This window comes from Rattus norvegicus, chromosome 1 (genome assembly GCF_036323735.1).
Source record: "Rattus norvegicus strain BN/NHsdMcwi chromosome 1, GRCr8, whole genome shotgun sequence".
In the NCBI taxonomy this organism is placed as follows: domain Eukaryota; kingdom Metazoa; phylum Chordata; class Mammalia; order Rodentia; family Muridae; genus Rattus; species Rattus norvegicus.
Genome location: NC_086019.1, coordinates 89,980,660 through 90,008,622, shown reverse-complemented (window position 1 = coordinate 90,008,622; position 27,963 = coordinate 89,980,660). Strand labels below are relative to the sequence as shown.

At 56.6% G+C, this 27,963-nt stretch overlaps 1 protein-coding gene across 16 annotated transcripts; it reads right to left on the bottom strand.

The window, feature by feature from the left end:
* Positions 1-265: 265 nt before the first annotated feature.
* Cic (capicua transcriptional repressor) lies at positions 266-27,963 on the bottom strand. 16 transcript variants are annotated; one of them, XM_008758933.4, is made up of 21 exons: positions 26,005-27,963; positions 20,955-23,750; positions 9,406-9,555; positions 9,089-9,323; positions 8,865-8,994; positions 8,586-8,768; positions 8,342-8,507; positions 7,415-7,617; positions 7,097-7,322; positions 6,579-6,682; positions 5,082-6,306; positions 4,808-4,995; positions 3,667-3,788; positions 3,400-3,566; positions 3,024-3,314; positions 2,597-2,919; positions 2,093-2,349; positions 1,840-1,994; positions 1,631-1,762; positions 1,319-1,450; positions 266-1,244 (listed from the first exon to the last, which is right to left on the bottom strand). In XM_008758933.4, exons 2-21 carry the CDS (start codon positions 23,737-23,739, stop codon positions 877-879), a joined length of 7,542 nt encoding a protein of 2,513 aa, XP_008757155.1. In that variant the 5' UTR covers positions 23,740-23,750; positions 26,005-27,963; the 3' UTR covers positions 266-876. The 16 variants fall into 16 exon arrangements, with proteins under 16 accessions (XP_008757155.1, XP_008757158.1, XP_008757159.1 ...); XM_008758936.4 differs by having other exon boundaries at positions 1,840-1,991; XM_008758937.4 differs by having other exon boundaries at positions 2,597-2,916.

The following is a 27,963-nucleotide window of genomic DNA, read 5'->3' as shown; positions in this document are numbered from 1 at the left end:
GTGCTACCTCTTGTAGTGTTTTGAGTAAAACTGATTCTAGGTCCAATAGCTATGAACTGTCCTTCTCCGTGCAAGGTCTCCGTCTACTCAAGCTGCTGCCTACTGGATCGGCAGACAGTCCCCAGACTGTTCTGGCTGCCTCACTCACAGAGGCAGAGCTGTCAGCCCCAAGCAATGATGGGGCAGTGGCAGTGTGGAGCTGCCCTCCGCCCACGTGGGGATAGGCGTGGAAGCAGCACTTGAGAACAAGTCAGCAGCGCACACCTGTGTTAAACAGCTTTAATCTCGGTCATTGCGGCTTCTCGGCACAGTAAGAAATATTGCACATGATCAACATGTTTTGTTCTGGGAATGGGGACAATGGTAGGGGAATCACCTTCTTAGAAAGTACAACCCAAGTTGGGAGGGCAGAGGGTGGGGAGAATCCTCCCCATGCCTGTGGCAAAGTGCAGGAGCCCCCCCACCCCAAACTAACCTGAGTCCAGCCCCTCTGGGGAAAAAGGGGGGTGCATGAACTCCCCACTACTCCACAGGCATCTTCTCCCTGTGGCCCAAGGCTCATACTACCCTCCAGCTTGCAGCCCTCACAGGAGCCATTCTGCATAAAGTACAAGTGAAAAGCTCTGAAGGTCACACACTTCAGGTTATATATACAAGAGCTCAGTGGAGGGTATCTGCCCCTGCTGCCCTCCAGCACAGGGAGGGATATATACAAGGGAAACAGGCCACATTCCGCACCAAACTGGAAAGGACGAAATGGCTTCCTGGAGAGGAGGCAACTATCCCACTGTCTGGCCCCCAATTCCTGCCATCTATATACTGTCCATATCCTGAGGGGGTAGGTACTGTGGGTCCTGGGGTCTATTCAAGGGCCCCTCACCTGCCTGTGGCAGCTGTGGAAGGGCCAGAGGGAGGGGGAGAAGGTTGGGGAGCCCCCTCCCAGCCAGGCTGTCCAGGCCCAGGCTCGGGGGGTGGAGGCAGTGGCGGGGCAACTTGGGCAGTGCCAGAGTCCGAGCCTGGAGAGGTGGGGTCAGGGCCCCCAGCAGGGCTGGGAGTGGGGACAGGAGTAGCAGCCATGCCAGTAGGGGGTGGTCCAGGGAGGGAGGCTTCAGCCCCAGGGGGCTGCTCTGTGGGAGTGGCTGCCTGCATGATCTTCTGGCGGACTTCTCGGATCTTTAATTGCAGACACACCTTGGATGGAAAGATGTCTGCGTAGCGGGCCTGGAAGGCTGCTGTGGCCTGGGCTGGAGATAGAGAGATAGTGAGATGTGCGGGCAAGTCCCCATGAGTGAGTCCCAAGAGTGTCTGACTTACTGACCCGAGGGGAAGAAGCCATGGTCCTGGAAGAGCTGCATGACCAGGGCCCGCCGTTGGTCCAGGGTGCGCCGCAGTGATGAGTAGGGCACCTTCTCATACTCCAGCTCCCCAAGCACATCCTCCGTTTCAGTACCTGCCCAGGCACAGGGAGTTCAGCCAAGGCTGCAGCAGAGACCCCATACATACTTCATGCCGCCATCAAGTGCCCAAGACTTGCCAACTGTCTCAGTGGAATCAGTCTTGACTGAGCCTCCCCCACTACACTCATCATGACAGCACTGATCCTGGAAGCCCTCAGTCTAAACACTGGCACCTGTGCGGTCGAAGGTGAAGATGTCCCCCTCGCACTTGGCACTCTTTGGGGTGTTGGGCTCTGAGCTGCAGCTCGAACGTCTCCTCATCTTACGCTTGGGTGAAGTGGGATCCTCAGGCGCCGAGTCCAGGTCTAGCCAAACAAGCGAGCTCGGATTTAGCAGAGGTGGCCGCAGGCCTGCCCCCCACCTAGGAGCCAGAGTTACCTACCCGTGGAATTCTTCCTCTTCTTTCGGTAGGAGCCAAGGATAGCCCGAGGAGAGGTGGCCAGAGACTGTAGGGTGGGTGAGGGCAGCACCTCCTCTGGTCTAAACTCGGGCAGCTCAGCAAACCGCTCTTCAAAGTCCACTTCTGACAGGACCCTGCTGGGGTGCCAGCAGGGTCACCTCTTTTGTCTCTACCTGTAGCTGTCCCTTCTCCCACCAGCCCTTGGCACTCGGCCAAGATCCCAGCCCCTGCTCACTTGTCCACAGAGTCAAAGGTCTTCTTCAGGGGCGGGGGCCGCACCTTCATCTTCTTGCCGGAACTAGTCACTTCCTTGCGCTCAGGTGTGTCCCCAGCTGCCCTCCCACTACTGCCCTCACTGCTGCCACTGCTGCTTCCACTAGGGCCTGTGGCTGGAGCTGGAGCTGGGCTGGGAGGAGTGGGAGGCTCCCCACGACTCTCCAGGCCCAGCCCAGGAACCCGCCAGTCTGAAGATGAACTGGGGAATTTGCTGGCCTGAGGTAGGGACAAGCAAGAACACTGAGCTTAGATGTACTGGGGTAGATCAGAGGGAGGTACAGAGTGGGGTAGGGTAGATCATGAACCAATATCCAGGAACAAGATGAGGAGAGATGAAAGATGAGACAGGATACAGAATGTGTAACTCAAAGAGAATGGAATAAGTCCAGCGGACAGGCAGGAGACATATGTAAAAAGGATGGAGGGAAAAGAATAGGAGTCCCACAGCCAGCTGGATACTTACAGTCTCGGGGCCTTTAGTGCCAGGTCGTTCCTCAGCAGGCAGGGGGGGTGGGGGGCTGCTCCGGGCAGTGGGAGGCCAGGTCTCTGTTGGGGGTGGGGGGGCTGGGGGTGTGGGCTGCCCCTCAAGCTCTGATTCTGGGGCAGCTGGCTCTCGGGCTACACCAGAATCCAAAGACTGTCGGGGTGTAGGTCCAGTCCGCCCAGTGGTACCCGATTCAAAAGACCCCACAGGAATGCTGGCGATGGCTGCCTTTACTTTCTGGGGGGCTTTTGGGCTGGGTCGCTGGGCCTTGGGAGCCACTAAGCTGTAGGTCATGGAGCCTGCTGGTGAAGGAAAAGAGCATCTACTGAGCAAGACCTCACTGAAGCCCATTCCCTGGATTCCCCAGCTTGCACAAACCCTGCCCCTGAGCTGCCCTGACACCTACCTGTGGCACTAGGGAAAGGACTGGTAGGGGCTGGAGTGGCAGTGGCAGAGGCTGGTGGGCCCTTAGGAAGAATGGCAGCAGCAGGTGGGGTGGTGCTGGTGGCTACAGTGTAGACCAGGCTTGGCGGAGCTTGGGAAGGTGGGCCCAGGGGTGCTGAAGTGGGTGCAGGGCTACCAGGGTAAAATGCTGTTATGACAGGACCTCCAGGGGCTGTACAGGCAGGAGGCAACTGGGGGCTAGGCACAGGTGACACGCCCACCTGGCCAGGAGCCAGCAATGGAGCTTGGCCTGCTGGGAGGAAGACAGAGGGGCATGGAACCAAGTTAGGGTCTGGAGTTGTCTTAACCCCACCCCAAGTCCCAAGGCCACCTCTCACCTGAGAGCAGTGGCTGAACAAAGGCAGGACCACTGGGCCCCAACGATGTGAAGCCCAGAGCTACAGAGCTGGCGGGCCCATATGAGGTCACTGTTCCAGTCTGACTGCATGCAGAACTGGTGCCTAGAGGCAGAGTATGCCCACCTGCTGACTGTACATAGGTGATTCTGCCACAGGAAGGAACGGGGAGGAGTGAAGTCAGGTAGGCTGGCCCTACCCCACCCCTGGTCTGGTCTGGAGTGAGGAAAAGGGCTTAAGTGGACTCACCTTGTGGAAGAAGGCAACAGGACCTTCTGAGGCTGTGATGTGGGTCCTGGCATTGTGGCTGGGCTCAGGGGTGGTACCAGGCCACTAGGTGTGCTCACAGGAACAGGAGTCAGCTGGATAATCTGCGGGTAAAAGTACCACAGGCTAGGGAAAGCTATGACCCCAGAGGTCAGGGAGGGCTAAGGTCTAGATTACAGGCCAAGCAAGAACAGGGATCTCAGAGCCCGAGATAAGCCAGTGTGGAGACTAAGGAGAATCTGGATGATGAACAGGTATAGAGACCCTCATCACTGACGACAGTAGGCTGCACAGAACCATTACTAGAAAGACAGTTGCTCTGAGCACTGCTGAGCTTAACCTGTTCTTCTGAGCTCTAACTAAAATGTTATGTTTCCTTTTCACATCTCTCTCACTTAAAATATTAGCCCAACTTCTAAGCATGTTCCTAAGAAAGCCCTGACACTCTGGGCTTTCTCATTGCTTTCCCTGAACATGCCCAACATTTTTCTTCTTGTATTTTTGAACATTTTTTTAAATGTCTGAGTGTATGTGTACTGTGTATGCAGTGCCTGCATAGGCCAGAAGAGGTCATCCGCTCCCCTGGAACTGGAGTTACAGGTGGCTATGCACCTCCAGGTTAAGTACATGGTGCTGAGAATCTAGGTCCTCTGCAAGAACAGTAAGTGCTCTCCCATTTTCCCCTCATCCCCACTCCCTTTTTGAAACAGTGTCTTCCCTGGTGGACCTCATTATTTAGCAACCCTTAAACTGACCCAGAAGTCCGCTTGCCCAGCTCCTGAGTGCTAAATGGGTATGCCGCCGTGCCCAGACCCAATTCATTCTCTCAGCAGCTTACAGACTTCCATTGCTAAGCCTCACTCAAAAAAGGCATGACCTTCTTCTCTCCTGCCCAGCAACTACCAGGATTTACAACTTGTTTGCTCTATTGTTTTTCTCCTAAACTCTTAATAAATGTTGACCCCCATCAAGCTTCAGATAAATATATAGATGAAGAAACCACCAAGTCCCAGAGGAAAAAATGGAAAAGCAAACAGGGGAGGCAGACAGTGACACAGGTGGAATACATGACGACACCCAACAGAGCAGAGAAGAGGTGAGGCAACTATCAAGAGTGCCTTACCTTGCTAGGTTGTTGGGCACCATTTTGGACAGGTACTGAGAAAGGCGAGCTAACCAGGGGCAGTGGCTGACCAGCCCCTCCACCTCGAACTGACATGCTAGGGGCAGCCAGGGGGACTAGCACCTTCCCAGGCAGCAGCTGGGCTGAGCCACCTGAAGGTGTGGCCTGGACAGGAGAAACTGACTGGGCTAGAAGAGGCAACAAAAGAAAAGGTTATAAGACAGCCAAACAGGCTTGTGACCCAAATCCCTACAATGCCCAGCTCAGGCCTCACCTTTAGGGGGTGGGGCTGAGGGTACGGACTGCAGGATAGGGATGCCAGCAGTGGGCGCAGTGGCAGCCAGGACCTTGCCGTTGGTCGAGGTGCCCGGAGGGAGAGTGAAACGGATGCTGGTGGTGGGTGCAGGGCCACTGGGAGCTGCTGCCTTGGTCCCAGGGGCTGGTGCTGGGGCAGGTGCCACTTGAAGCTGTTGGGGCAGTGTGGGCAGGATGTACTGCACCTGTGTGATTCCCCCAGCCTTGCCTAGGGCACCTGGCTGCAGAATGCCCAGAGGTACAGGCCCATTGGGGCCACTCCCAGCACTTGCTCCTGAGCCTGCAGGGGTTGCACTGCCTGGGGCTCCCTGGGCAATAAACTGAACAGCAGGCGATGCAGGAGCCCCATAGCCTGGGGTGCCCACCAGTAGGTTGGTGACAGTAGCAGGTGCCTTCCCCACAGTGCCCAATAGGGGTCCAGCTACCAAATGTGGAGCTGGTGAGGTGGCTGCTGCTGACTTCTTATCTGAATACACTAAACTGACACCCAATGGGGAGCCCCCAGGCACCCGAGATCCAGTGCCCATTTCAGTCCTGGCACCTACTGTGTCATTTGAAGATGCCTCAGCCCGGCCAGAGGTGGGAAAGGGCTTAGAGGCAATGGGCACTGGAGTGCTGCTGACAGGCCGTACCACATTGGTGACCATGGTAGCAGCAGGGCGGCACAAAGGGGCTGCTGGAGCCCCATAGGCCAGTGATGGGGCTGGGGCTGAGGGCACTCGTGTACCCTCTCGATCCTCCTTACTCGGAGGCAGAACCAGTGTCTGCAGAATGTTTCCTCCCCCACTGGGAGGTGCTGCAATGACTGAAGAGCCTGGTGCCTCCAGGCTACCAACACTTTCAGGTCTCTTGCGCCGAAAGGTGGCAGAATCCGTAGGAAGAAACCGAGTGGCCTTGGAAGGTGTTGTTGGGCCCCCAGCTCCAGGAGGTGGGGGCCGTAGTGGCACCGCTGTGCTGCCCTGACCAGACTCCTGCGTTTTAAAGGTTCCAGAGCCCAGTGAAAAGGAGGTGGAGACTGAGACTGAGGTGGAAGCAGGTGAAGAGGAGGATGATGGGGTGGGACCATAGCCTTTGCTGAAGGCTGCAGGTGGATCCGGGGGCCCTGGAGGCTCAGGGTCCAGGGTTGGACGGCAATGGGTAAAGGAGGAGCGGATGACAGGTGAAAACACCTTACGGCCAAAGCCCTGGGTTAAGGAAAGAGAAGCCCAAGTCAGGGAATATAGGCAGCTGGACCCCTATCCCAGGAACCCTGCCTCCTTGTAAGCCTTGTAGACAGCTGAGCCCCATCCCAGGGACCCTGCCTCCTTGTAAACAGTGCAGTCAAAAGCACACCTGCCAGCTGAAAGCCAACTTATCCTGGATGTGACCCAGTTCTCCCCTTGAGTCTGCAGTCCAGGAGCACTCTCTTCTAAAAGTGACAGGCCAGCAGCGTGGTCCAGCTCCCCACAAGCCTCACCTTGTTGCCCTCTGGGTCCTCCCCAGAGCTGTCTCCACTCTCGCTGTCGGTCACCCGTTCCTTACACTTGAGATCAATGTCAGTGGTACCAAAGCTGTCATCAGCTGAAGGAGCAGAAGGAACAGTGTGAGGAAGGGACTGAGTAGTTACCCAGGAGGAAATAGTCTAAAATAGACTCTGAACTTTCGCTTCAGCTCTGTGCCAAGTGAATAAGTGGATGGTGACCATGGGGGCAGCAGAGCGGGACAAAGGGAGCAGGGTTATGAAAGCTAGTCCTGGGCTCAGGGTTACGTGCTCTAACCAAGGAAGGACCTGAAACGTATGTACGCTAGGAAGAGCACCCAGTGCTCTGCTAATGACATCCATATCCTTGGGTTCCTGCATGGCTGGGAGCTTCTCTGAAGTAAAACTGACAGTGTACAGTCACAAACATGGAGAAAAACTACTAAAGGTATTTCAGCTACCCTCTGAGCCTTTGCCTACAGGGCCCTACCAGGATCATAAGCCACCCTACTCACCAATGACGTCGTCATCCCCTTCTTCCTCACAGATGACCATCCGCTCCTCATCACTGGTCATGTCTTCACTAGCTGCACGCTGGGAACGAGAGGCTCGAGAGGGCAACAGTGGAGGCCGCCCACTAGTGGCCAAGTTACCTCCTTCACCAGGAGCTGCAAAAGATCCTGGAGCGCCATACTGGGGGGATGGCTTTGGGCCGGAGAATGAGGTGGGGCCAGAAACCATCTGTGGGACAGGTGGCAGGGAAGAGTTTAGATGGGTCTGCTGCCCTATGCAGCCCTCCCTGCCCCACCTCCCTGGTGACCTGAGCCTCAAACCTGGGTCAGTTCTTGCAGTGCTTGGCTGTCTACTTCCCCACCATCAAGACTGTGTACCCCACTGTGGGAGAAGGCTCTGGGTCGGGCTGAGCCAGGTCCCCCAACTGCATGTAGCCGTTCTGCTCCACAGGGGCCACTCCCTGGAGCCTTGGTGTCCGAGCTCAAGAGCGTCTGGGCAGCAGCGGACAGGAGCTCAGAAGACACTGTAAAGCAGAAGGTGCCCATGCTGTAACAGTCAGGAAACCTCTAACAAGCACGCCACTTGGTAGAAGGGAGACACCACTCTCCAGTCCAGCATGTCCTTCCCATAGCTTCTGTCCTGTGGGCCTGTAGGGAGCCAGCCCATTCCCGGAAGCAGACACTCTTGAGTATGCAAAGCCTGGACACCAGCCCATGGGGCTGGTAGGTTAACCACTGGCCTGTCTGAGCCTTGGTGCTCCTGGATGAGAAAAGCAGTAAGATCCCCACTTTCGTAGAAAACCATATCCACAGTTGTTATACCCCCAAGGTACCCGAAACTCCTGGAGGCAGCCGATCCTCCAGGGCATAGTGACCAGCAACGGCTCCTCCGACTGTGCCTGGGGAGCTGACCACGTGGGATTTAAATGATGGCCATGGTGCTTATTAGCCCAGGACTTTCACCAAGTAACCTGGCCTCTCTCAGGCTACTTCCTCACTGGAAAAGGGATCTGATTCTGAGTCTGTAGTAAATGCTCGTTAGATGACAGTAGGCAACGACTTGTGTCTCAGTCTCTTTGTCTGCATCTCCCTGGCTCATTCACATAATTCAACTGCCAGTTCTTTTCTGCATGAGTCCTCAAAAGCAATGAAGGAGAGAAGTTGCTCAGGCAGGGGTTGAGCAAGCAAGGGGAAGGCTGGCAGCCCTCAGGGGGAGGTGGCAGGGGGAGAGCCAAGGAGCTGACTAACCCCCAGGGGCAGCAGCAGTTCCCGTCTCCGACATGCTCCGTTCCCGCGTCTCCTTGTGCCCTCCTGCCAGACCCAGGCTCGCAGGCTTGGCCTCTGAGCTGGACTTCTTTCGGTCCTTGTTGCACCACTTCCAATCTGGGTGGGCCTTGAAGTGGGCCTCTTTCACCTGGCAGGAAAGGGCAGGGCAACCCTTCACTCACTGCCCACCAGAGGACGCTGGGAAGAACCAAGAGAGGGAAGTTACCTGGAAGGCCAGATCGTGGTATTTCTGCTTCTCCTTGGGCCCCAGAGCATACCACCACTCTCCCAGGATCTTGCTGACAGTCCGGTTGTCCTGGTTGGGGTGCCGCTGGTGGACCAAGGCCCGGTGCCGCTTGCTGAAGATCATGAAGGCATTCATGGGCCGACGAATATGGTCCTTCTCCCGCTGCAAATAGCACAACCCAGAAGACAGTTGGGACTGGGACTGGGACTGGCTTGGGTGCCCACAGCAGGACAGAGAGCTTAGGTGTAAAGAAAGCACCTTGTTAGGGCTTCGTCCATCCTTCTCAGAAGATGAGTCTCGTTCCTTGGGCAAGGCACTCAGAGACTGGGTGCGGCGCTTTCCAGGTGGCAGAGGCAGCTGGATCTCAGGAGACATGATCGAGAGGAAGCTATGGAGACATCAGGAACAATGAGGAGCACAAGTCTGACAATGCACCCCCACCCCCAGCTGCCCCAGCCTATGCCAGGCCCTGGAAGACTCACGCATCATCATGGTCACTCTCTGTCTCACTGTCCAGCCGGGGCTCTCCCGGAGGGCCAGGAGCCTCCTCCTCAGTGGTGGGAGGGAGACTTTTACCAGGATCCACACCACCCAAAGTGAGTGGAGGTCCAGGCCCTGGGCTCTCAGGGCATGTTGCTCCAGGGGGTCGCCCAGGGTCAGCACCCCCTGTCCCTCCTGGTGGCTGCTCATGAGCAACAGCAGCTGACTCAGCAGGTTCTAGGATGAGAGCACTTAAATCAGCGGGCTCCTGGGCTCCTGGACCCTCACCCCAGACATTCCCATAGTCCCTACCCCTTACCTTTGCTCTGGTTGGAGGCCACAGGGTGGCTGGCAGGTTGCTGGGCCTCACTAGGCTGCACAGAGGGGTCAGGCTGGCTGGGTGCCAGGAAGGGGACTAAGGAGTGCCAGGGGAACACAGCCACAGAACGAGGTTCGACATTTGTCCACACTGTAGGAAGGAGCCATGTGAGCTGGGCAGCAGAGAGCTTGGCCCTGACCTACACACGTCAAGCTCCTCAGCCCTAACCTGTGTGAAGTAACTCCACCCAATCCTTACAGCCACTCTCCCAGCCCCTGGGCCTTTTCAGACGGTCACTGAGACACCGTTCAGGAAAAGAAAAGAAAAACTAAACAAAAAACCCTAAAAGACCTTCAGATTTATTTAAAGCAAGCAAGCAATTCAGGAAAGAGAAAAGTAATCATATCCCACCCCTCCTCCCAACCTCCACCAGCCCTGCCACCAGGGACCAAGCCAGAGGAACTGGCTCTTGCCACAAACCAGGTCACTCTCAGCTGCCATTCCCCACTCTGATGTCCTAAGACCTTTGCAAGGCTGGACATTCCTCCCAACAACCATGTCATCACATTCTCAGCAACTATGCTGCCATCTGACACAGCCTCACCTTGGCCTCACACTCCCCTTTTCTACTCTAGAGGTTAATGGCTCAATTTCCCCTCCCTGTCTCTACTCCCTTCCAGGGCCTGGAATCTCAAACAGCCCCAGAGTGAGTAACAACCAGTCTCCAGAAGAGCCAGACCTGCCCCTTCCTGGGTGGGGTCCAGGTGGCTCTCCTGCGCCTCCTACTCTGTCTCCTAAACAGACTCCAGCACCCAGTAGGAAGCTTCCCTCCGTGTAAACCCCTGGGCTTATCTCATGGCCAGTAGCCAGTCTCCTTGCCCAGAAAGATGGGAGGGTGTGGTAAACTCAGAAGAAGAAAGAGCAGGACAATGGGACAGAATTGTTATAAGCTGCCCAGAGAACACGAAAGTACCAGGTGTTTCCCTTGAGGTGATGGACAGGAAGATAATCCCCTCACCAGTGGGCTTTTGGAAGGTTCGACATTCAGGCTCAGCTGCACCTGAGAACTGGTTGGGAAAGTGGGTAATCCCTGAGCTGGGACCACGCCTGCTGGAACTGAGGAGCACCAAGGCTATCAGTGAGCTTCCCCACATTGGCAGGCCGCAGGCTTCTGGGGAAGTGGAACGAGCAGAGGAGAGAGGCCCCTGCTCAGGGGGAAGAGGGAAGGAGGGAACCGCCCTATCTCTGATATCCATCATTCCCTGCCTCCCCCTGCTCCAGAGCATCCTGACCTGAGGTGACCTCACCCCAATACTTTCTGAAACCTAGTCTGGGGGGAGCACTGTATGAAAAAACTGGCTTCAAGAACTGAGTCTGAGGGACTGACAAAGGAAAGGAGCCCTAAAGGAAAGAAAGAAGGGGAAAGCAGGGAAACAAAACTGGAAGGCACTCAAGATTCCTAACAGCCCTAGCCCCCACCCCTAGGGCCCCCAAAGCCAGCTAGAGACTCCAACCCCAAGACAGCCTGCAAGGCCCTGGAAAGGTTTCTACCTCCACAAAGATCTTTCTCATCAAGACTTGCTAGCTTTCTTGGAAATGGGGAGAGGGGTGAAGAAGCCAAGCAGACAATAGGGTAAGTCCTACCCTCATCCTAGAGCATTACCCTCCAGCAAACTATACCATAAATACTGCTGCCCATAGTCCGTTCTTAGCCAACAGGGGTCCCCCAAACCTGTCCTTAGACCACTACTGTAAGCCCCCTCCCTGTCCATAGACCACTACTGTAAGCCCCCTCCCTGTCATTCCACATCTTCCACCAGCAGGTCTCAGTCTACTCCTCCAAAGCCTGTTACTCTGTAGCCCTTACCACCAATCAGAGTGGATCTGTTCCACCCCGTCACTTAAGCACCACACCTGTCTCCATGTATGTACGCCCCACTCCTCACTCCCACCGCTAGGCTACACTCACACCTGCCATCACTAACCACTTGGCCCCGCTTGACTCTAAACTTTCTCAGCCATCCCTTTACTCTTCCTCTACCATGCAGGTGCTATATCCCATCACCGATACTCCGCACTTAGCACCCCGACACCTTGACCCCTGCAATCCCAGCGCCAGACGCTACTGACCGAACATGCCGAGGCCACGGGAGGCCGCGCCAGACGCGGGTATCAGGGGCCTGTGGGCCGAGTACATGGTCCGGAGCAGCGGGAACCCGACAGGGGATCGCACCTCCTCAGCGGCCGACACCGCTCTGCCCGTAACCTGCTCCTTGGCCGTCGCCGCTCCGGCCCGGGGGGAGCGGGAGGCCGTCGCCGCATGCCCCCCCCCAAGCCCCCTCCGGCCGCCCCACGCGGGGGTCTTCGCCGGGCGCGCCTGCGCAAAGCGCCGCCTGCCTCCCGCCGCCCAGGGGGCGGGGGAGGTCAGCGCGAGCCGTCCCCGCCCCGCCCCCCGGCGCGCGCGGGGGCCGTCACGGGGCGCGCGGCTTGGGGGCCATCGGCGCCGCCCCCTCCCTTTCCCTCCTCCCTCGCAGAGTCCGGCAGGCGGGGCAGGCGGGGCGGGGCGCGGCGCGCGTGCGCGGGGGCGGCCCCCTCCCTTCTCTGCTGGCTCGCTTGCTCCCTCCCTCCCTCCCTCGAAGCTCCGGCGGGTAACGGCTCTGGCCCGGCGCGCCCGGCAGTCAGAGCCGCCGCCCCGCCTTCCGGGGCCCTGGGCCGCCGGTTGGACACCAGGTCGACCTCGGGTCCCCGGCGAATAGGCGGACTAGCGTGCTAGCGTCCGTGCGCTCCAAGCGAGCCCCGCGCCGAACCACCGCCGCCTCCCCGCCCCGCCACTACTACGCGCTCCCCTCCCCCCCTCAGCACTCCCCCCGCCCATTCCCCGCTTCCCCCGCGGCCTTCCGCGCAAGCCCTGCCCCCTGCGCTTAAGCCTATTGGCTGCTGCCGCCGCGCGCGGGTCAGGCCCCGCCGCGCCCGCCCCCATTGGCCGCCCCGAGGGAACGTCAGTCATATGCAAATGAGGATGGGGCGGGGCGGACTACGGTTGGCTTCAAGCCGGCCGGGGGCGGGCCCGCAGTAGGGTGGCAGGGAGGGCGCACTGCAGCAAAGGCAGCAAGCCAGGGGGGCGGTTCAGGGTGCTGCGCTGCAGAGGCCCGAAGTTGAGTGTCGTTCTGTGCCCAGTGTGCGCATGGAACACTCTCACTCGTGGTGTGGCCGACCTGGCACGCAGGGTCTTGCTGGGAGGACCAACGGTGAAGGATTGGGTAAATCATCCCTGAGCCCTAACTCAAGTACACAGGCGCGCGCAGACTCCTCACAGATAAATTTCCATGCCACACCCATTGTCGCTTACACACCGCTACGGGCACTGCACGCCCTCTATCTTACACCCATACGGTCACACGCGAAGTCATACTTCACACACCTGCTAGCATAGATGTACCACCTCAAAAGTACACACAATCCTTAATCCTACCCGCCATCGCTTTTTATTCTTCACCAAAATGTGCATGCCTTAGTAACACATCAAACTTCCACCAGCCCACATGAATTAGGCCAGCCTCAGCAGACATTGTTTGTCCACTAAGCCCACACTCACTCTCACACAGCCTTCCTAAGCACCCACTCAATACTCCCACACCAGGACACAACTCACAGACACCATCATGCTGACCCCACACTCCAGGGCATCACCTTCTTCAATACCCAGGCCCATCAGGTATCCAAAGTCCTATGGTCTTCGACCATTATCCCATTATAAAGCTACCAGGCACTCTGGACTTTGTATTTAGTAGTGTAAGGCAGTGAGTAACACCACTCCTCACCCTCTATGGCCCCCAGAAAAAGGACCAGGAGAAAGAAAGGGAGCTAATGCTGGAGCAGCCCTGTGGTGAAGCTTGTATGCTGTTCACTGATGTTTCACAGCCATCTAGGGAGGGAGATCAGCCTTATGCCCAGTGTTGAAGTGAGAAGATGAAATTCCAAGAGACTGAATAAATTATGATCACACAGTCAGGGCTTTAAGGACTCAAGACTCCAAGTGCTCATCATTACTCAGGGTGGACACAAGCAAGGGAATTTCAAAAGGCTCAGAAACAAGATCAAACAATGGTAATATAGTACAGAAAGCAAGCAGCACCCAGGACAGGGTCTGGGGTATCTCAGAGACCTGGGGTCACACTTGACAAGTAATAGTCACACAAGGTCAGGTTGATCAAGAGCAGACAACCCTCCTGTTCAACTTGCCCTGTTCACTTACAAAGCTGAAGACAGACAGACAGACAGACAGACAGACAGACAGGGAGAGAGAGACATAGAGAGAGACAGACACAGAGACAGAGTACACGTAACTTGATCCCAAGGGGATAGGAAGGTCTGTGGCCCTCTGACCTCCAGAGGGCCAGTCACTTGGCCAACAGCCCAGAGGAGTTATCAGAGGGACTATTAGGTGACTGCCCCCTCCTCTTTATGAAGCCCCAGACTCAGACCCTCCATTACCTCACTGCCCTAGGGACTGCAATGTGAGGCTAAATCAATGTGGCCCACTATCTCTCCGGGCTGCCCCCTCCTCTCCTCAACCGTGAGTCTTAGTGAGTCACCTACTGGCAAGTTAACCCCTTCCTCACTACATTGGAACCCAGGGACAAAGCTCAGAGAAGGCTGACTTCCCCCACTTCTGTTGTGTGAAAAAGCCAAGCACAGCATAGCAAAGCACAGCAGGAAAAGAGGGCCTCACATCTGGGAAGACTGCACATCTGGTGGAACACACAGTACCCATGGAAAAAGGATAGGAAGAGGCCCTTTTCAGGGCAGGGTACAACCAAGTGGGGGCCCTGCCTAGCAGGGAGGGGCTGGAATCCGGGCGGGAAGGGCCCCCCTGCCCTGGGCACTGGGCCAGCCCTATACTTAGCTTCTATTGTTCAGGGTGGAAGAACTCTGGGTGGGGGTGGATTATGAGTGAAAGGGAAAGAGTAGATCCTATCCCCCAAACAGCTCCCCCTCTCCAGTCATACCGAACCCTAACTGGGGCCTCCTAAGTTGGAAAAGGCTGAGGGTTTCCCTAAACCAGGGCCCCAGCCCTATGTGAGAGAAGATACACAGCCATACTTCACTCACCGCAGGTACTGGGCAGGGCAATGATGGGAGCCACCCTCTGCACCACCCCTCATCAACTCTACAAAAGCTTTAGCCCAAAACTAAGTAGCTCCCAACAAAACACACCTTCCTGGCCTGGGGACAGAGAGCCCAGACACATCAACAGCCACCTGGGATGGTGCAGGCCAGGACCTGCCCTGACGCCCGCGGCAAGCTGCCAGGGATGCTCACAGACCTAGGGACTGGCCGACTCACTCCGAACTCATGGCCCCAATTATTGAGCCCGCGAGGCACCGCGCCCTGCCAGCCGCCCTTGGCTGCTCCCCACCCCAGTCCGGGCTCGGCTCGCCACCCGGTGTCCCCAGCTCCCCTCACCCGCTCTCAACATACACACCCACCTACCCACCCACCCATCCCAGGAGGCGTCGGCGACGGCCAAGGTTGCCTGGGGAACAAGCCTAGGATTGGGCTGGCAAGACTCCACAGGGATGGGGGGCTAAAAATAGCGTCAGGGTGAGTCAGTATGAGCCAAGCTAGGGTAGGCAGGGAGAAAAAGGGGAAACGAGAGAGGGGAGAAGTTGGGGGGGGGGCGTTCTCCAGGGATTGGGAGAAGAGCAGGTTGCAGGTGGAGTGTGGGATGGGGGCTTGGAGGTGGAAAGGTGTGAGAGCGGGGAGTGGTTGTGAGCAGGCTCCCGGGCTGGTCTGCGTGAACAGATGAAGGCGCCACCGCCCGGCGGAGGAGGGGGCGCCGCCCGGCGTTCTCCTCTCTGAGCGCTCACGAGATTTTCCACTAGCCGCCTGGCCTCCAGCCAGTCCCCGGCAGGCCCTACAAAGCCGCTTTGTGCTTGGAAGGCGGGCGAGTGCCCGACCGGCCTGACACCCACGCGGGCCGCGACGGGGCGCAGGCCAGCTGGCACCCAGTCTGTCTGGGATGGGGGTGGGGGGAGCACCCAGCCGAAGGATTTGGCCATGTAAGGGTTAACTAAATTGAGGGGCGGGGGTGGGGGGTGGGTGGGAAGCCTCTGCCAATCCGCGGTCGGAAGGTGCGACAGTAACCAATGGAAAAGACCGAGACCCGCCGCTGGGGTGGTGGAGGTGGTAATCTACCCCCAAGGGTGCGCGGGAACCCGCACCCATAGGTGCAGACGGGTTTGGGCGCGGCCTGTCTGTGTCCACAAAGCCCCAGGTGCACCGTTTTCCTGTCTTTTTCGCTAGCAACCGGCTTGGAGGCGGGGGAACACCTTGCTTTCAGGAGATGCCGCAAACGACATCTGAACCCAAACCTGTCCGACTCCAGTCTTTCAGCCGAAATAGAGACTGGGGTTCCCTACCCGCGCCCTCGTGCGGAGCAGGAACCAGGGACCAAGTGCGGGCGGAGGAGGCGGCGCGCCGGGCTAAGGTCCAGCCGCCTGCGGTGCAGCCGCTGCCGCCGGTGGTAATGGGAGCCAGACGCCGTCGCCGCCGCTAATGCGCCTCCCTCCCGGCCACTAATGGAGCCATTAATGCCCGGGCGCCAGGGTCTCCGGGATGCAAGCCTCCCCCTCGCTGCGCATGCGTGCGTCTGCTGCCCCACCACCAACTACCACGAGGAGGCAGCCTGACCCCTCTCAGTTGCCGGATGCTAGAGGCTTTTAAGCTTGGAGAGTTTGGGGGGTCTCTAACCAAGGCTCGTATAGGCTCGGAAAAGTTCCTTATCATCTCCCCCAAGTAATGCCCTTCCCACAGTTCTTCCTGTCTCAGACAATCTACTGAGATTAAGTTTTAAATTGCCCCAGCTTTTCAGCCTTGTCTCAAGCCCGACATGGCTAGGCTTCTCCAATGCAACCATCCAAATCTAGTGATAAGATAGCTCCAGCTCTGGCTAGCTCCGGATAGTTTGTGCACGTTCATTCTTTCATTCACGCCCCTGAACTCATACTTCATTCATTCCTCATACTTCAGTTCATATGTTACTTCTAATGAAAACCCTACCTGAACTTTCCTCTCAAGTCTACAAGAACTAGAGTTGTCCTGATCTCTAGCTTCCTCTGATACATTAACTCTTGGCTCTCTCTTGTCCCATCCTGTATCTGCCTTTTCCATGCACTTGTCTCAGGACTGGCAGAAAGATGAACTGGAATCGATACCAGGTCATTGTTGGAGAGAAAGTGGACATTCTAGTAGGAAGAACCTGAGTTCCACAGGGACTCAGATTGACTCAGGTTCGACCCCTTCAGCCCCTCTCTAGGACTCATTTACCCACTGATCATGGCATAGTGAAATACCTGGTCTTTTGAGCTAACACCAAAATGTGTCCCCTGGAAGACTGGGGTGGGGGTGTTTGGGTCATGCCCTTTAGTAGGTAGGTGGGTGAGCATGAGACCTGCTTTCCTGCCACCCACTCTAGCCGGATCTCCAGCTTTGCCCCCTGTCCATCTCCCTGCCAGTGGGGAACAGGTGTATGGTGGGTGGATGTACAGGCTAGACCTGCAGACATTTTTCAGCAGGTTACAGGGGCAACAACAAACTGTTCATTTGTAAAGGACCAAGAGGGAGCTCCCAGGCCTGTACAAGCTCCTTACACTCTAGGATATAGGGAAGTAAGTGGGTGGGGGTGGCTCAGCAGGTAAAGGCATTTGTTGTAAAGGCACAAGCAACCAGAATTTCATTCCTAGAACCTACATAAATGTGCAAGGAGAGAACTGACTACACAATGGGTTCTGCCTCCCTCACACACTAATAGTTTAAAAAAGAAAGGAAGGAGAAGGAGTAGTGTTTGGCCACTGCCCACTAGTTTAAAAGATTGAAGAACCTGGACCACTGAGATGACTCAGCGGGTAAAGTAGCTTGCTGCCAAGCCTTGCTACATGAGTTTGATTCCCACAGCCCACATGATAAAGCTAAAAGGACTGAACCGACTCCAACGAGTTTGTCCGCCGACTTTCACAAATTCACCATGGAACGCTGGCACACACTCATGTACATTCTCTCACATTCTCTAAATATGTGAACATTGAGCGGGGGAGGGGGCACAGACCAGGAGTATGAGGCTGGGACAGAGGCAGCAAGAATCTGTAAATGGGAGAGAACGGAACTTGGCAGCACACGTGTATCTGTAATCCCAGCACTTGAGAGGCTGAGACTACCATAAGATCAAGATCAGTCTGCCTACAAATGAGACCTGGTCTCAAAAAGAAAGAGTATGGGGAGAACCCTGGGTTCAATCCTCGGCACCGGTAAAGTGAACATGCTTAGAGTCCCAGCCTTCGGGAAGGAAAGACAGGGGAATCTGTAAGTTTATGTCCCACTTGGTCTACAGAAAGAGTTCAGGGACTGACATGGATACACAAAGGAATTCTGTCTCAAAAAACAAAACAAAAAAAACCCCAAAAAACAAAAAACGAACCCACAAACAACAACAAAAGACTCAGGGCCAGCAAGTGCTATATGAAACTTTGCCTCAGAAAAGCAACAACAGCAAAAACAACAAAGGCATAGTGAAATGAAAATATACGAAAGGGAGGACCAGGGGAGGCCATGGCAGACACAGGAGCCCCTCGACTGGAAGCCAAGACAGAAGAAGCTAGGCTGGAAGCTTGACAAGGGCTGAAGCCCAAGTAAGGACAAAACCATAAAGGTATATTATATCTAGCCAGTCCTGAGACAGACAGGTAGAGGTCAGAGGCCTAGAAAATGATACAAAGACCCAAAGCCCAGGGGAAAGATGGATGTCCAGTGGTTGGGAGAGAGAGAGAGGACAATTGGACAGAAGCCCAGGAGGGGCCATAAGTGTCAACACTGCAAAGCCATGTAGAGAGCTGGGATCTGGCAAGGAGGCCATGCCAGCAGTGGGACTGAGACATCTGGCCTCCTGGGTGGGGACTACAGGTTGGTATTGGGGGGGGGGGTCCTTTCCTAGGGAACAGGCGGGAAGAGTCAAAGGGAGGTGGCAATGGCAGCTGGCTGGCTATGCCATGATCAGAATGCAGAGAATGCCGGCAGCCTGCCCCAGCATGTCCCCCAGAGGAAGCAAATGCCTAGGGCGGGGGGTGGGGGTGGAAGGGAACAGGAGCGGGCAGGCTGTCCTGGCCCACCCCCTCACACCTGCTGCCCTAGAAGGTCAGGCCCTGACATGGAAGGGCAAAAGGGGCCAGGACTGTGACCCTTTTATGCCACTAGACACTGTTAGCCCTACTTGAACTTTGGAGGCAGTAGGCCTCCAGGCACCTGCCTCCCAGAGGCTAGAGAGGCCTCTGGGAGGAAAATGAAAGGCTGCCTGCCTGCAACCCTGAGGGCAGCCCAGATGCCTCAGTATGGGCGTAGTCAGGGAGTCACTCACTCACTGTTCAGAACCGCCAGGACAGGCGCTGGACAAGTTCTAACAACCAGGTGGCCTCCAGCACTCCCTTTCCTGAACCTTAGTTCTACATCTGGACAGCAGGGCTAGGAATCCTGTTGTACATATCAGATGGATTTGATGAGACGGCCCCTAGCCCGGGGCTAGGCACGGAGTATGTGATCAATAAAGGGTGATCATAATCACTGCTATCATCATTGTCTCACTGATAGGACTTAAATGCCTGGTATGTGGAGTCAGGTAGTCAGTGTTCAAATCCTGGCTCTGGCTCTCTCTTGTCTTATGTAGGTAACCTGAGGTAAGTGACTTACAACTCTGAGCAGCAGGCTCCTTCAGTTTTAATGGACTTATCATTGCACTGATGTCCTGGGGTGCTGTGAGGATTCTGAGGGAGTACTTAGTGGGGCTCACAGACATGGTATGACAAGGACAGCACTGCTGCGCCCAATGAGGTGTTCCAACCGGAACTCTTGGTTGGCAGTCTTACAATCTGGAAGCTGCAAGACCTGGGTAAGGCAGAGATGTGCCTTCCCTGCTAGGTGACATCAGGACCTTCTTCTGGTCAAAGCCTCAGTTTCCCTCATCTGGACAGGACAGAGAGCTAGCCCTCCCGGGCCTGTTCTAGCAGGCTGCAGCATTATTTGCAAGTGGTAATGCTGCCAGCCTGCCCACCCTACCCACCCAGCAGTGGGTACACGTGTGTCAAGAGATGCACAGGTAAGCAGTGGAGGCTATGGGCATGTAAGAAATAGGTGCTCAGAGCAGAGGGTAACCAGAGACCTGCCCTGCAGTTTACAGATCTGCCTAAACGGAAACTCCTCCTGTGCATACTCATACTTCACAAGAGGTCTAGGTCAACTATAGTGACAAATGCAAAATGTGCTGGGGAGAAGCATGAGGCACACAGCTCATAACCTCAGTAAATGAGCACAGGGGACACGCACAGCCCATGTCCCTATGTCCTGGTGCTGGAGACAAGCCTAAGATGGTGCTTTGTTAAGGGCAAGGCCTGGCTCCTTTGTCAAGCGGCTCCACCCCGAGCCTAAGCCACAGCAACTCCTACCCACAGGCACAAACCAGACTCCTTCCTTTACCATCATCTCCTCTGCTCTCAGGGCTTAAACCTCCCTCCATAGTGCTGCTATGGTCACATCTCAAAACCTTCCACAACTCCCCACTGTCCTCAGGGTAACATTACCGAGTCCTCTGATATCTAACTCTTGCTTACCAATTCAACAACCCCCTACTTTCCAGGGGCCTTGATTTACAGTCTCTAGTCTTCTAATTAACTGCTTCTACCTCGGTGCCTTTGCACACACTCTCCCTTCTCTCTGCCTTGCCTAGCTATCATCTTACAATACCTATCGAGCAGCAACCCACAGGCCCCAGGCCCTTTCTCCAAGCCCTTTCTGACATTTCTGACTGGATCAGCATCTTCTCAAGACAGGCACAGTACAGCTTCCTGAGCACTGACCAGCCACCCCCAACCACTGTACACTGCCACTGTTCACAGACAGCTGTCTACTGCACCTTGTCCGGAGGATGGCCAAGCTAGATTCACAGCTGGAGGCGTGCCCGGTACCCACCCTCCAATCCTGGCCTTCCACATGTGAGAAAAGCACCTGTTAAGAGTCTCAGTCTCCCCATCTTTCACTAAACACCAGAGCCAGCCTGCCTTAGTGTGAAGTTACTGACCTGGCCTCAGTTTCTTCCAAGCAAACACATTCCTGGCACCCACCTAGCAGTGACGTAAAGACAAAATGAGCTAACATCTGAAAGCGTTAGCTCGGGGTGTGTGGTTGATTGCTATGTTATGGGCTGGGTGTGAAGTGTAATGAGATAACCCCGAGCTATGTTTGTCTTCTTGGAGGTACAGGAGATGCCATCATGGCTAGCACTCTGTGCCTCCCTTAGCCCCACAGGGACCTGGCTTGTGGAGTGTGTTCTCAGCACAGCCTTGCCGACTTTCCCCAACAAGCACCCTGAGATAATGCCACACCACATCTGCAGAGTCCCTTGCCTGGAATGTGGGCTCTACAGAATCCGCCAGAGAAGATCAACCTCCGCACAGCCCTCCTAGGACAGACAGGTCCAATGGCAGCCCAGCCACCTACCCTCTTACCTGTTCCGGGCCTGCCCATGATGACTTCCTTCTTGGGGGCAGGGTGGCTGGGATAGCTGCTGGGCACTAGAACTGGCAACAGGGCAGCAGGTGAAGGGTGAAAGGCCACGGGCTGGAAGGGTGAAGAAGCCAGGCCCAAGGTGGGCATCGGCTGGGCCACAGCAGTCGGTGCGGCTGGAGGCACAGTGATGGGCACGGGGGCAGGCAGAGGTGGAGGCAGGCTGGGTTTCCCGCTGGCCACCCCAGGGGGGACCGGGGTCTCACGGCAACCCCGCCCAGGCCCCCCAGCCCGTGCCTCACCGGCAGCGCCCACCTCTCCAGGGAATTTGGAGGGCAGCGGCACATCAGGGTTGCGGACAATGACAGGTGAGTCCCGCTGCACAGCAGGTACCCTCCGCACAGAGGGCCCTGGATCTGAGGTGAGTCCAGCAGGTGGGGGCAACAGCAGCAATGGAGAAGGCTGGCGGGAGCGAGAGAAGGGCACAGCGGGTGACACAGCTCGGAAGCCAGCCGGTGTGGAGGGGGTAGGTGTGTGGGACACTGAGTCCACTCCGGAGTCTAAGCTGTCACTCTTGGGGAAGTCTGGTGCGGCTCCCCCACCTCCTGCTCCAGAGGCCCCCAATGTCCCAGGGTGGGGCAGCAGTTCTGTCTTCCTCCGCCCAGGGCTAATGGGCACAGTAAAGGTTAGGTTGGTCTGGAAGGTGGGTAGGATGCCAGAGGAATGGCGCTCACGAGGGGCAGGTGGCGGTGGATGGGGACCCAGGTCTGGTGGTGTCAGCACACCTGCTTTAGGGGTGCTGGCACTCAGGTGGCGGCTGCGAACAGCAGTGCGCTGGATGACAGGTGAGGCATTTATGGGGCTGAAGTTGGCAGGGCGGAAGCCGAAGAGCGGTGAGGGTGAAGGTGAGGGGGCCGGGGAGAAGGGCGACTGTGTGGAGACTGGCGAGAAGGAGGGTGTGCCTGAGCGGGAGCTGCCCAATGACACCAACATCACCGCCGCCTCACACTCATCAAATTCGAAGCGTGACAGGTCGGCAGGCGCCACCAGGCGTGGGCGGGAGTCTCCCCGGGCCGCTACACTGCTGGCTTCACTGTCCCTCGAAGTCTCATCACCCCAGTCAAACTCAGTGCTTCCTTCTCGGGCTGCCACAGCAGCAGGCCGCCCAGCCCCGCCTGGCCCACTGTCTGCCAGGCCCTCCATCTCTTTGGTTCTCATGGACAGGTGGCGTGAGCAGTACCCCCGCCGTTGGGACTCCTTCATGCAGCCGTCCCGAGAGCACAGCCGGCGCCACTGCTTGCCGTTGAACTTCTTCCGGATGCCATTGGGTGTGCAAACCACGTCGCCCTTCTTGTACTTCTGCTGGGCTGCAGTCAATGGCGTGCGAGCACGGGCTGCTGGTGCAGCTCCCTTCTCCAGTGAGGCCACGCTGCTACTGCGGCTGCCACCCTGGCTCCCTTCCTGGCAGGGTGAAGGCTGCTCGCTAGGGCGGCCAGGGCCACCAAAGGCTGGGGACTTTGGGGGTGGTGACAGGAGCTGGGGTGGTGGCAGTGGGAGCAGGACTGGGGTGCCCAGGGCTGGTGGGTGCCTCTCCTCACCCTCCTCACAGTGAGTCCCCAGGTTGCTACCAAAGCTGATGTTGGAGACCTCAGCATCTTCAGGCTGTTTGGGCTCCAAGGAAGAAGAGCAAGGAGGCAAAGTGGCCCCAGGCTCAGCCTGCTCTTCCTCTGGGCCTGCAGGGTGCTTCCTCAGCAAGGCCTCAGGTTCCCAGGGGGGCCGAAGCAGGCGCAGGCTGGAGCGGGTAACCCAGATGGCCTCCTCGGGCTCACGGTGCAGTGGCTGTTGTGCTTGTGGCAGAGTGCCTGGTGAGCCTGCATGGGAGCTGGGGCCAGGGTTGAGGCGGACCTTATAGGCAGCTGGTTTAGTGGCCACCTCCACCACTACACCCTCTCGGTAGGCAGCCACGCCAGGCTCCACACAAGTGCAGACAGCTGTGCCCACCATCAGGGCACCTGGAGGTGGTGTGGCATCCAGCACGACATCCACACCCCCACCTGGTACTCCTTCATAGAAAGTCAAGGCTCGGTCCCCAGGGAACTGCACACCCAAGTCCTGGCTACGGCGCACCTGGCGCACGACAGCCGGCAGGAAGAGGCCATCACCACGCCGAGCCAGTACCCGCTGAGACCTTAGCTGCCGCAGGTCATAGCCTCCACTAGTGCCAGCAGAGGGCCAGGGGCCTGGACCACACGCCTCAGGGGGCTCATCCTCCAGGTCGGCTGAGTGCTCACTGGCTGTGTCAGTAGAGGAGGACCTAGTGGAGGTGGGTGGCTGAGGAGGCACACCCAGGGCACTGGCGTCCTCAGGGGTCCGCTCGCGCTCCTCAGGGGCTCCGACCAAACCACCAGTGCCATGCTCCTCCACATACTTCTTCTTGGGCGCTCGAGACTTGAATGTGGCTGTCTTGCGACTGAGTGAGGGCTCCCAGCGGCCTGCCTCCCCATCCCCCTTAGGGTCCTCGGCTAGGCCTGCAGTAAGGTCATTGGGCTGCAGCTCTGGATGTGATCCCTCAGCTCCAGGGTCCCGCTCAGCCTCTGCCTCCTCACCCTCTTCAGCCTCTTCTGGCCCTGTCTGCTGCTGTGGCTGTGCCTGCTCATCCTCCTCCTCTGGCTTGTCACCCTCCCCGGCCCCTCGCCGTCTCAAAGCCTTGGCCCTGGTAGCTGGTGGGGACTTGCTGCCACTGGTGGAACCTGCAAGGCCAGGGCACACCTTCTTCATTGGCTTCATCGTCTGTCCACCTGTGAGGCAGGAGAGCAGCAGAGATCATCGGAAGCAACTGTGAATACCCACAGACCCAGGGTCCCCAGGGTCTTCCTACTTGCTGAGCTGACTGTCTCAGTTCCACGACCCACAAGACCACATCAGGTGAGTTATGGCAAGCATTCAGACGCAGACTGGCACCTGGGTCTCCTGAGCATATACAACCTTGGCTCCCTGCTCCTTCTGCAGGGGACATGCAGTATGCACACACAGGTTCCAGGTGCCCCCAAGGAGTGTGAGGATCCCTGAGGGTTCACACTGCGGAGCAATCACACTGTCCCAAGCCCTCAGCTAAGTTGCCTAATTTCCCCGCCCAACAGCCCTAAGAGGTGAGTGCTACTATCAAGCAAGGTGCAGAGAGACAAAAGTGCTTTGATTACAATCATTCACCTACAAAGCAAGGGGTGGGGGGACCTGAACCCAGGTGCTCTAGGGCTCCAGAATCTGAGCTCCTAACCACTGCTGTGTGCTGCCCATCATGTGATCTACACATCATGCTTGCTTGCTCTCACATCACATAGTGCACATACACAAATGCACACAGAGACACACATAAGCACCAAGCCACAGAAAGGGAGGTGACATGGCTGAGATATAAGCCTCTCTCCTCCCTCTACTTTCCCTCCACCCCTCCAGGCAGTCATGCATGGCCAGATACTGTGGGAAGGAGTAGGCAGCTGAGAATCCCTAGGGATGGTTGCCCACTCTGCTCAGTATCCCAGGTCTGCCAGGTACAACCATCTTCTCAGGTCCTGGCAGGGAGCAGGCAGGGGCACGTTTGTGGCAAGAGCTCATACCAGCACAGCCACAGGACTGTACATGAGCACAGGCACGCGCACAAATGCAGCACACGTCATCACACAGTGGGACACAGAACTGCACACCCCAGGGTTTCTCTGTCCCACTACACGGGAGCCTTCCCCTTCCCCCAACAGCACCCAGCGTGATGCCTGCAAGCCCAGCCCCCACTTGTGGCCTGCATGTCTCCTCACCCAGACTGGGCAGGCTGGGCAGGGTGTCTGAAATGGTCAGCACCCTCAGATACCCAAATATGCTCTCCAGCTCCAGGTGGGGACAAGAAGGACGAGGGCACAGACAGCCGGACAAGCCCAGCAAGGCAACCTCCCCCACTTCCTGAACAGTCACTCTGCCCGCCCCCTTTCGCACTGCCCTGAGAAAAGAAGGGGAAAAAAAAAAAGGCAAAACAAAACCCCTAAAAACTTTACTCCAAAGTGACTTGGAAAACTTGAGAAGCCAAACATGAGTTGTCCTAGATTACCCCAAAGACAATCAGAGACCCCTCTGACAGTTTTCAGGCTGACTGGGATCCCAGATCTCATGCTCTCTAACTTGAGGCCTTCTTCTGTGGGACAATCTGGGGTTCTCATAGGCAGATTCTGAAGGGCCTGGGAGTAGCACCCTAGTGCTGTGGAGCTAAGCAGACTCCACTGCCATCTCTCCACTGACTTGCGAGGACACCATTCTGGAGCCTGAGATCTGGTACAAACAATGCCCAAACATAAACCTTTAGACCCCACCCAGGGCCGACAAGTACACCAACCAACATCTCTTAACCCTGTTACCTGGATTGGTCTCTTTACCCCAGAGCCAAACCTCTCTTTCTTGGGGCCTACTCGCTTCCTGTGCACCATAGCTAACTACTACCCAGGGTCCTGTGGGCCCTCACCTCCCTTTCAGAACGTTAAACTTCTGAAGCTGAGGCCACCCCCATGTCCTTTAGGGTCTCATACCCTCTACTTCCATCCACCCTCCTGACACCATCTTCTCTGCCACTCTCTCCCATCTTGTCACCACCTCTACCTTATTTCCTCAGATACTAGGCCCCCTCCAGTTACCCCTGCTGGTCACCCCATTTATTTCTATCACCTATTCCTCCCAGTCACTCTTCTGTCAGCCATCTCTAGACCTCCAAATCTGACACCTCTGCCATCGCCTCTCTTCATCACCCCCTCCAACTCCGTCCCCTTCCTCTCCCTGTCACCCTGATCTGGTCCTGTTACCCCTCCATTCCTGTTATCAGCACTCTCCCCCAGTCACTTCTTTTCTGTCACTCCCCACTTCCTACCACTTCCTCCACTCTGTCACCCCTTCCCACACCATTCCACCCACCTCTTTTGCCCTGTACCCCTTCCCGTCCCTGCCACCTGTCCCCTCTCGGCCTCCAGCTCCCCTCCACCCCCACGCAGTGTCAGCCCTGGCCCCGCCCTTCACCTCGGGCTCCGCAGGGTTTCGGGGCGGGGGGCCGTGGCCCCGGCTCAGTCCGGTCCGGTCCCTCCCCGCCCCCCCTCCGGCTCTCCCTCTCGATTCTCCCTTTTTTTTTTACTCCAACACACAAAATGGTGAATGGACCTGCAACAGCTGGAGCAACCAGCCAATAAACGGCCACAACCCCGGTGACCGGCGCCAACCTAGGCCAATAGATATTCTCAGTCTAGTCGGCTCCGCCTATTGTCCGCAAGCGACACTCGCTACCACCAATTGCGCTCTTCCGGCAGCGCCAGGAGGCGGGGCCAAATTTCAAGACCGGCCTCCCTCCGGGACCGACACCAACCTAAGCCTACGACTGCCTGATCTGCCTAGAACTCTACCTTACAACAAGTAATGGACATCTGCTTTAACCAATTAACAGACTATTTATGTGCCGAATGACAGTTACAGTACCCAATCACCATGCATGTTAGGCAAGAAACCAGCCCCTGTGTGGGACAGTAACCAATGAAATGAAGGGAGGCGGGGCTAAAGGATATGACCTCCAATGAACAAGCTCGGGAGGCGTGGCCCTAGGGTTTGTTGACCAGCTGATCGCAATGCCTGCTGGGAATAGTAGTCGTCTTCTGTATCCGGCCCGTAGTCGAAAGCATAAGGCAGACTACAACTCCCATGTGACGGAGTGCATGGAGCTCCAAAGAACCCGGGCGAAGAGAAAAAGTCGGAAAGGACAGCTCCTCCTGAGTCTCGCTGGACACTGGGAACATCTTAGACCCAGGGCCCCGACTCACCCGGATTCCTGGCTCTGGCGTCGCCAGTGGCTCCTCGCAGTGGCGGCTGAAGCGGCACGAGGGGGAGGTGCAAAGAGCAGCCAACCGACACCCGCGAGCTCCGCAGCCAATCAGCAACGGCTGGGGCGGCGCAATGACCTCACCGGTTCTACTCTCTTACCCCTCCCCCACGTGGTTGTTGGTGCTGGTAAACCAGAGTAGAGAAGTTTGGGGTAGGGGGATGGGAGGAGAACTAGTGATGTCACCTTTCCTCTGCGTGATTGGCTGTTGGGTGGCCGGACTACGGCCAATCAACAGTCTCAAAAAGTCTGGCGCGGCCCCGCGGAAAGCCCTGTTGCCACCAGAAGGAGAGAGGACCTGAGGTTGTAGGGTAATGCGCTCTGCAGTACAGGCAACGCGCGTGGCCTGAGGCCGTCAGGCCGTGGTGTCAACTCCAAGACTTTTTGATTTTAGGACGGCGCACTTTTCTGATCACACCCTCCCATCTCCAAACTTTCTTTTGGGGCATAAGATGGGAAAATGCTGCACTTCCTGGGGTTTCACACTTTATTCCATAGGTGAAAAGCCCAGTGGTTGTTCACACCTGAGGAAAGATGTGTAAAAACCAGGGGTGGGTGTCACACCAGAGGTGAGGAGAAGAGCTTGTGCCACATACCCTCTGAGCCTAGATGGTTGTTGCCCCAATGCCAAATTTACACCAGGTGTGACTATCCCTAGTTTCACTCTACCCATCAGGTTTCCCCTGGATCAAAGGGTAATGGAGAATGATATACACCGGCTCTAAGGAAGGTTTCTCTTGCATATAATGGATACTCAAGACTAATAGTGAGAAAACACATCCGGCCTATTGTAGCGCATCTTACTTTCAGTGCTGGCTAGTTTTTAAGTTGAGGCAAATACCAAGTCCTGAGACAGTGTGAACCCCGATTGCCTCTAAAAGATTGCCCTGTAGGCAGTCAGTCAGTGCAGTGCTATCTTAGTGATTGAGGTCCAGCCCACTGTGGGTGGGTGCCACCTCTGAGAAGGTGGTCCTGGGATGTATAAGGAAGCAGGCTAAACCATGGAGAGCAAACATTATGTAAGGCTCCTCCAGGGCTTCTGCCTGAGTTCCTGCCCTGACTTCCCTTCAGATGGGCTTAATGAAATGTAAGGTGAAATAAATGCTTTCCTC